Here is an 8,450-nt window from a genome sequence, read left to right as displayed (position 1 = left end):
TATTTACTATCTGACAATGTCTTAAGCATAATTATCTCTAATAAAATGATAATATGTGATTAAAAAAATTGTCATATATGATTAGGATGGACAAATTGATTTGAAAACCCAAGATTGATGAACAATTTTATCGTCTCTCAGCTCTCTGGTTTTGAAACATTGGTATGCTAGCTAGACGCATCTTTATTCATAAAATATGCTGCATTATTAACGGTTTGTGTATAGTAGACTAGACTTTCTATAAAAATGTTTTTAATCATGGGTTTTTTGGTATATATTCCTTAATGAAATCCATACTTTGAGGGGGGAAATCATAAACTTAAAAAGTAAAGTGTATTGAAATCTGACATTAAGGCTAAAAAAAACTCTCCATCTAGTTTTTATATTTTAAATTGGAGCTAGTATGATTTTGGTTTAGGAGGCTTGGGGACAATCCACAAGAGAATCGGAATCCTTTTCCAGACGCAGATTGTTGAATTAATCATAATCTTGACGAAAAAAAAATCATAATCATCTGACAGCTCCAAAACACCAATTCCATGCTTGGCCACTAGTCTTCTCTGTGCGTTCACATCGCCTCCCTCCTCGCCCACATCTTTGATTCCTAACATCTACGAGTTTTCCCACCCCACCATCCTCCTTGGTCCTTGCAAGCTCCGATTCGCTACTCTTTGACTCTTCTCCCCTTGTCTTCAATGGCGTCTTATCTGCAAGTGCTTTTTAACATAAAAACTAGATAATTAATTTGAAAAGATTAAAAAAATTAGCTAAGATAGTTAATTGTGACTTTTCTAAATTACTTTTTTTAATTACATGCATTAAAACCGTCTCTTAGTGAAACTCAGTATAATTAATTAGGATATTTTAAAAAAATACTATAAATTTAATAGGCAAAATAAATTGAAATTTTATATTTATAACAACTAATTAATTTTTATATTAAGGGTATTCTATGAGAGGCCAAAAAAATTGACTGTTAGGAATAGCAATTTATTATTTCGTTGATTATAATACTCCTCCGGTCCTTAATATAGAACTCAATTGTTGAGTTGGTTTTAATTCTAAATATAAGACCCATTTCTTATATTTATCAATTTTCTCTAAATTACTTCTATGGATACTCCTTCAACCATAATTAAGTAAAAAAGGAAGAGGGGATATTAAGAAAGATGATCATGATATTTTAAGAAAAACATGTCACATTTCTTATAACTAACTAACTTACTTAACTTTCTTAATCTAATTAAATTAGTTAAATGAGTCTTATATTAAGGACAGGAAGAGCAATAAATTAGAGGCAGTTGGCTCTGGTTCTATATATATAATAGTAATAATGCTGTGTATGAGGCTGTTCTGTTGTAGGACTTGTAGTTGGCATATAGAGAAAGAGAGATCAGAAGAAGATGAGCTCTCTGCTTCCGACCTCCAACGTAGTTGGTGATGATGCAGCAAAGAATCCTCCCACAAGTTCCATGCGGCTTGATCTTCCTCAGAAGCATGGCGATGTTGTCGATGCCGGAGCCCTCTTTGTTCTTAAATCCAAAGGTATCATCCTTCTCCTTCTCTGCTCTCCATTCTCAGGAGCTATCCCCTGATATGATCTCTGTAATGTTTCTTCACTCAACACTTTTCTTCTCAAAGAAGAAGTGTGATTCCTCCCAATTCCTGCTTGCGAGGGATGAGGCACATGGTTTTTTTTTTTGGGGGGGGGGGTTCTATTTTTTCTTATTATCGTTATTATTATCTACTTGATATGATCATCAACGATTATGATTTATTTATCATTATTATTATCATTATAATGGCAGGATCGTGGGTGCACTGTGGCTACCACCTCACGACCTCCATAGTAGCACCACCACTGCTTAGTCTTCCATACGCCTTCACGTTCCTGGGCTGGACAGGTGGTCTCATCTGCTTGGTTGTTGCGGGCATCGTCACCTTCTATAACTACAATTTATTGTCCCTGGTTCTGGAACATCATGCTCAGCACGGCCACCGTCTGCTCCGATTCCGAGACTTGGCTCACCACATTTTAGGTTTTTATCATCTTCCCTCAAGTCTCTAGTTTTTTTTCCACTACCTTTCCTTGCCAGCCCCTCAAATATTTAGCTATAGATACTGTCATTGTCTTCCCTACTCCGCTACACAATACTACTCCCTTTGGTTACACACAAAAGCGCAAACTTTGCAATAGGGCTTAGGAAACGACAAGCCCAAATTATATGGCCCAGTCAAATGGCCCAAGTATTCCATATTTGTTTCAATGAATGGCAGGCCCAGCTTGGAGTCGGTTTTTTGTGGGGCCAATTCAATTCGCAGTCTGCTACGGCGCTGTTGTGGCCTTCATGCTTCTGGGTGGACAATGTATGAAGGTAAATAATTGACCTCAAATCCTTTAACATTCTCACCGCTTTTACGGAAATGAAATCTATCTGTTCTTGAATAATGAAGGCAATTTACGTGGTGGCAAACCCAAATGGGAGCATGAAGTTGTACGAATTTGCGTTAATATTCGGATGCTTGATGCTAATATTGGCTCAGCTTCCATCGTTTCATTCGCTGAGGCACATCAATATGGTGTCTTTGGTTCTCTGCCTCGCCTACAGTTTTTGTGTTACTGGCGCTTCCATTTATATTGGTATTTCTGCTTCATTAATTCCTTCGCAAGTTTCCACTTGTATTTCCCTTTTCATTATTGCACTTAGTGACATGCCATTTTTACCCAAATTCCTGCAGGTAACTCCTCCAAAGGCCCACCAAAGGATTATTCTCTGCCTGGCGATACAGAGACTCGTCTGTTCGGAATCTTCAATGCTATTGCCATCATTGCCACCACTTACGGAAATGGAATCATTCCTGAAATTCAGGTTCCCACCAAGTCAACTAACTACTTCACACTTTTCGAAGCATCAACCACATCGAGATTTCGTGTTGTGTGTGGTTGTGAATATGAAATTTGTCTTCTTTTGTTTTCCTGGGTTTACAGGCAACATTGGCACCCCCTGTAAAAGGGAAGATGTTCAAGGGACTGTGTGTTTGTTACTTGGTACTCATAGTGACATTCTTCAGCGTTGCAATCTCTGGTTACTGGGCATTTGGGAACCATTCTGCTGGCCTCATCTTAAACAACTTTGTTGATCAGGGGAGGCCTTTGACGCCCAGGTGGTTTATTTATATGACCAACATTTTCACCATAGCTCAGCTTTCAGCTGTCGGGGTGGTACGTATCCCTTATCTTCAACCTCCATTTTCTGCGTTATCTATATCTATAGTTCCAATTCTTTATCGAGTGCACAAATCAAAAAACCGTTGCTAAATCATACATAATGCGTAAGGGTGAAGAGTGAAGTCTCAACATAACTGTATGGTGTGCAGGTTTACCTGCAGCCTACGAACGAAATGATGGAACGAATATTTGCGGACCCAAAAAGAGCAGAATTTTCGATGCGCAATGTGATCCCCAGAGTGATTACTCGGTCATTGAGTACTGCTCTGGCAGTTGTTATAGCAGCGATGCTTCCATTTTTTGGGGACATAAACGCACTCATCGGTGCTTTTGGTTTCACTCCGCTTGACTTCATCTTGCCAGCGGTTTTCTTCAACCTCACTTTTAAGCCATCCAAGCGAAGTCCCATTTTCTGGCTGAACGCCATTATTGCTGTCACCTTCTCTGCTTTGGGAGCTATAGCAGCTGTTGCAGCAGTCAGACAAATAGTCCTTGACGCCAAATATTACCGATTGTTTGCTAATGTATAATCTATTAATTAGGGGTCTTCAATCTTCATGGGAGGAAAATCTCACAATGCCTATCCGAACCCACTAAAAGCATACTCAGCCCAACCCCAAAAAAGCAGCTCAAACTTTTTAAATAATGTAATCCGGTTGTTATGATGTTGTAAAAAGGACGGGAATGCGTGTAAATAAGAGAAGGCAATTTTCAAGACGGCAAAATATGGTTTTGTTCACGAAAGTATGCCTATGTATTTTGTTGTTTTAAAAAACTAAAAGTCAAAGGTTGGAATCATCTAACACGTGATGATGATTGGGCGAAGTGTTTTTTTTTTTCCCAGGAGTAGGTGCTTCATAATGTAAAATTTCCGCAAATAATAATGACATACTCCTCCGATCCTTAATATAGGACCCATTTAACTAATTTGATTAGATTAAGAAAGTTAGGTAAGTTAGTTAATTATAAAAATTGTGACACGTTTTTTTTAAAATACCATAATCAGCTTTCTTAATACCCCTCTCTATCTTCTACTTGATTATGGTTGATAGAGTATCTATAGGGGTAATTTAGAGAAAATTGATAAATATGAGAAATGAGTTTTATATTTAGGACCAAAACCAACTCAACAATTGGGTTCTATATTAAGGACCGGAAGAGTATTAATGAATCATTTTTCAAAGCACCCTTCGAGAAGTGACGGTCATAATTGAGAAATTAGGGACAACAGCTTCGTATTCAATAGAGGATACTTTTTCAAGGTCATATTCTTTTTTGAAATAATTGAGACTCGCAAGTAAGTTTATTAAACTTGCGATGGTAATTTAGGGTCTGATCTTATTGAGGAAATGTTGTGTGGCTCAAAAACCAAAATATAGTTAATTTAAATTCATCATATCATATGTGATTATGGTGGACAAATTAATCATAATCTTGACCCAAAAAATAAAAATAAAAATAATCATAATCACCTGACCGCTCCCAAACACCAATTCCATGTTTGGCCACGAGTTTTCTTTGTGCGTTCACATCGCCTCCCGCCTCGCCCGCATCTTTGATTCTAGCATCTTTGACTTTTCCCACCCCCGGTGCTCCTTGCGAGCTCCGATTCATTACTTTTTAACTCTTCTTCCCGAGTCTTAAATGGCGTGGTCCGCATCAACGTCATCATTATCTGTAAGTGATTTTTATTATAAGATCTAAATAACTAATTTATAGAGATTAAAAAAATTAGTTAACTTGGTTAATTATAACAAATACTCCTCCGGTCCTTATTATAAGACCCAATTTGACTTTTTATTTGGTCCTAATTATAAGACCCAATCCATTTTCTCTCTTATATTTATGCATTTTTTTCCAAGATAATCCTTCTAATAATGATAGTTTTAGCCAATATACTTAATTAGCAAGGATATTTTAGGAATAACAACACTTATTTATTATAAATAACCAACTTAACTTACTTCCTTAATCTCCTCAAATAAGTCAATTGGGTCTTATAATTAGGACCGGAGGAGTATTTTTTTGACTTCCCTAACCTACTCATTTTAATTACATGCAAACCGTCTTTCAGTGAGACCCATTATAATCAATAGAGGGATATTTTGAAGAAAATATTACAAGTTTGATAGGCAAAATGAATGAAAATTTTATATTTATAATAACATTCAATTGCCAATTAATTTTTATATTCAGGCCGGATGTACTATTATATTCAATGAGAGGCCAAAACAATTGACTGTTAGGAATAGCAATTTATTATTTCGCTGATTATAATAATAAACTAGAGGCAGTTGACTCTGGTTCTATATATAGTAACAGTAAGGATGTTGTGTTTGGGGCTGTTCTGTGGTTGGACTTGTAGTTGGCATATAGAGAAAGAAAGATCAGAAGAAGAAGAAGAAGATGAGCTCTCTGCTTCCGACCTCCAATGGAGTTGGTGATGATGCAGCAAAGAATCCTCCCACAAGTTCCACACGGCTTGATCTTCCTCAGAACCATGGCGATGTTGAAGATGCCGGAGCCCTCTTTGTTCTCAAGTCTAAAGGTATCATCCTTCTCCTTCTCTGCTCTTCATTCTCAGAAGCTATCATCTCTGTAATGTTTCTTCATTCAACCTTTTCTTCCCAAAGAAGAAGTTGGAGTCCTCCCAATTCCTTCTTGTGAGGGATGAGGCACGTGGTGGAGGGCGGATTCTATTTTTTTTATTATCTACTTGATATGATCATCAATCATTGTGATTTATTTATCATTATTATTATTATGGCAGGATCGTGGGTGCACTGTGGCTACCACCTCACGACCTCCATAGTAGCACCGCCACTGCTTAGTCTTCCATACGCCTTCACGTTCCTGGGCTGGACAGGTGGTCTCATCTGCTTGGTTGTTGCTGGCCTCGTCACCTTCTATAACTACAATTTATTGTCCCTGGTTCTGGAACATCATGCTCAGCATGGCCACCGCCTGCTCCGATTCCGAGACTTGGCCCACCACATTTTAGGTTTTTCTCATCTTACTTCAGATCTCTAGGTTTTTTCCCCCTCCCTCAAATATTTAGTTCTAGGTACTGTCATTATCTTCCCTCCGCCGTTACACGTGTTTCATAACATAGAAATGCAATAGAATAATACTACACCCTTTAGTGAGGCATAAAAGAGAAAACTTTGCAATAAGGCTGGGGAACCTATAAGCCCAATTTATATGGGCCAGCCAAATGGCCCAAGTATTCTATAACGTACCCCCGTGTTTGGTTTTATGAATGGCAGGCCCAGCTTGGGGTCGGTATTTTGTGGGGCCAATTCAATTCGCAGTCTGCTACGGTGCTGTTGTGGCTTGCACTCTTCTGGGTGGACAATGCATGAAGGTAAATAAGTGACCTCAAATCCTTCAACATTCTCACCCGCTTTTACAGAAATGAAACCTATCTGTTCTTGAATAATGAAGGCAATTTACGTGGTGGCAAACCCAAATGGGAGCATGAAGCTGTACGAGTTTGTGTTAATATTCGGATGCTTGATGCTAATCTTGGCTCAGCTTCCATCGTTTCATTCGCTGAGGCACATCAATATGGTGTCTTTGGTTCTCTGCCTCGCCTACAGTTTTTGTGTTACTGGCGCTTCCATTTATATTGGTATTTCTGCTTCATTAATTTCTTCTCAAGTTTCCACTTGTATTTCCCTTTTCATTATTGCAATTAGTCACATGCCATATTTACCCAAATTCCTGCAGGTAACTCCTCCAAAGGCCCACCAAAGGATTATTCTCTGCATGGCGATACAGAGACTCGTCTGTTCGGAATCTTCAATGCTATGGCCATCATTGCCACCACTTACGGAAATGGAATCATTCCTGAAATTCAGGTTTCCACTAACTCAACTAATTACTTCACACTTTTCGAAGCATCAACCACATCGAGATGTTCGTGTTGTGTGTGATTGTGAATATGAAATTTGTCTTCTTTTGTTTTCCTGGGTTTACAGGCAACATTGGCACCCCCTGTAAAAGGGAAGATGTTCAAGGGACTGTGTGTTTGTTACTTGGTACTCATAGTGACATTCTTCAGCGTTGCAATCTCTGGTTACTGGGCATTTGGGAACCATTCTGCTGGCCTCATCTTAAACAACTTTGTTGATCAGGGGAGGCCTTTGACGCCCAGGTGGTTTATTTATATGACCAACATTTTCACCATAGCTCAGCTTTCAGCTGTCGGGGTGGTACGTATCCCTTATCTTCAACCTCCATTTTCTGCGTTATCTATATCTATAGTTCCAATTCTTTATCGAGTGCACAAATCAAAAAACCCTTGCTAAATCATACATAATGCGTAAGGATGAAGAGTGAAGTCTCAACATAACTGTGTGGTGTGCAGGTTTACCTGCAGCCTACGAACGAAATGATGGAACGAGCATTTGCGGACCCAAAAAGAGCAGAATTTTCGATGCGCAATGTGATCCCCAGAGCGATTACTCGGTCATTGAGTACTGCTCTGGCGGTTGTTATAGCAGCGATGCTTCCATTTTTTGGGGACATAAACGCACTCATCGGTGCTTTTGGTTTCACTCCTCTTGACTTCATCTTGCCTGCGGTTTTCTTCAACCTCACTTTTAAGCCATCCAAGCGAAGTCCCATTTTCTGGCTGAACGCCATTATTGCTGTCACTTTCTCTGCTTTGGGAGCTATAGCAGCTATTGCAGCAGTCAGACAAATAGTCCTTGACGCTAAAAATTACAGATTGTTTGCTAATGTATAATCTATTAATTAGGGGTCTTCATGGGAGGAAAATCTCACGATGCCTATCCGAGCCCACTAAAATCATACTCAGCCCAACTCTAAAAAGGCGGCTCAAAAAATAATCGGCACTTTTGAACTGGGTCAAATCTCCGGCAGAATTTGCTGCCCACTTGACCATACCTAGAGTTTTTATAATAATTATATTTAATATATATGTAATACACATATATGGTATAATTAAATATTTAAAGACTTAAGTTGTTGTCATGTATAATCCTAGATGCTGTATGAAAACCGATCATGGTGTGATTGATTATGTAATTATAAAGAGATATGGAATGATAGATAGAAGTATGGATTTTTTTTGGCCAAGCAGATATGTGGATTTCAAGTTTAGTGTTATATTTCTTCTCTTGAAATATTTTAAATTGTGAAATTATAAAATATATTAAAAGTATAAAATATTATTTATGAAATTTGGTGAAAATCT

General features: G+C 38.2%; 2 protein-coding genes across 2 annotated transcripts; both read left to right on the top strand.

The window, feature by feature from the left end:
* The first annotated feature begins 1,339 nt into the window (after positions 1 to 1,339).
* LOC114762780 (GABA transporter 1-like) lies at positions 1,340 to 3,954 on the top strand. The gene is made up of 7 exons (XM_028952355.1): positions 1,340 to 1,545; positions 1,809 to 2,039; positions 2,278 to 2,375; positions 2,455 to 2,641; positions 2,740 to 2,870; positions 2,990 to 3,223; positions 3,379 to 3,954. The coding sequence occupies exons 1-7, from the start codon at positions 1,404 to 1,406 to the stop codon at positions 3,757 to 3,759; spliced, it is 1,404 nt and encodes a 467-aa protein (XP_028808188.1). The 5' UTR covers positions 1,340 to 1,403; the 3' UTR covers positions 3,760 to 3,954.
* Positions 3,955 to 4,873: 919 nt separating this feature from the next.
* LOC114762785 (GABA transporter 1-like) lies at positions 4,874 to 8,096 on the top strand. Its single transcript, XM_028952359.1, has 8 exons — positions 4,874 to 4,906; positions 5,606 to 5,777; positions 6,000 to 6,230; positions 6,496 to 6,593; positions 6,674 to 6,860; positions 6,959 to 7,089; positions 7,210 to 7,443; positions 7,599 to 8,096. Exons 1-8 carry the CDS (start codon positions 4,874 to 4,876, stop codon positions 7,977 to 7,979), a joined length of 1,467 nt encoding a protein of 488 aa, XP_028808192.1. The 3' UTR covers positions 7,980 to 8,096.
* The last annotated feature ends 354 nt before the right edge of the window (positions 8,097 to 8,450 follow it).

Source organism: Neltuma alba, unplaced genomic scaffold (assembly GCF_004799145.2).
Source record: "Neltuma alba isolate B1F8T4 unplaced genomic scaffold, ASM479914v2 tig00011242_pilon, whole genome shotgun sequence".
Classification (NCBI taxonomy): Eukaryota; Viridiplantae; Streptophyta; class Magnoliopsida; order Fabales; family Fabaceae; genus Neltuma; species Neltuma alba.
This window is presented reverse-complemented; position numbering and strand designations above follow the sequence as displayed.

Excerpts from the sequence above, each read along its gene's own strand:
- LOC114762780 (XM_028952355.1), top strand. The coding sequence starts at position 1,404 with ATGAGCTCTCTGCTTCCGACCTCCAACGTAGTTGGTGATGATGCAGCA. Across the intron at positions 1,546-1,808 it reads CTTTGTTCTTAAATCCAAAG|GATCGTGGGTGCACTGTGGC; the intron begins GTATCATCCTTC and ends TTATAATGGCAG. Across the intron at positions 2,642-2,739 it reads TGGCGCTTCCATTTATATTG|GTAACTCCTCCAAAGGCCCA; the intron begins GTATTTCTGCTT and ends AAATTCCTGCAG.
- LOC114762785 (XM_028952359.1), top strand. The coding sequence starts at position 4,874 with ATGGCGTGGTCCGCATCAACGTCATCATTATCT. Across the intron at positions 6,231-6,495 it reads CTTGGCCCACCACATTTTAG|GCCCAGCTTGGGGTCGGTAT; the intron begins GTTTTTCTCATC and ends TATGAATGGCAG. Across the intron at positions 6,594-6,673 it reads TGGGTGGACAATGCATGAAG|GCAATTTACGTGGTGGCAAA; the intron begins GTAAATAAGTGA and ends TGAATAATGAAG.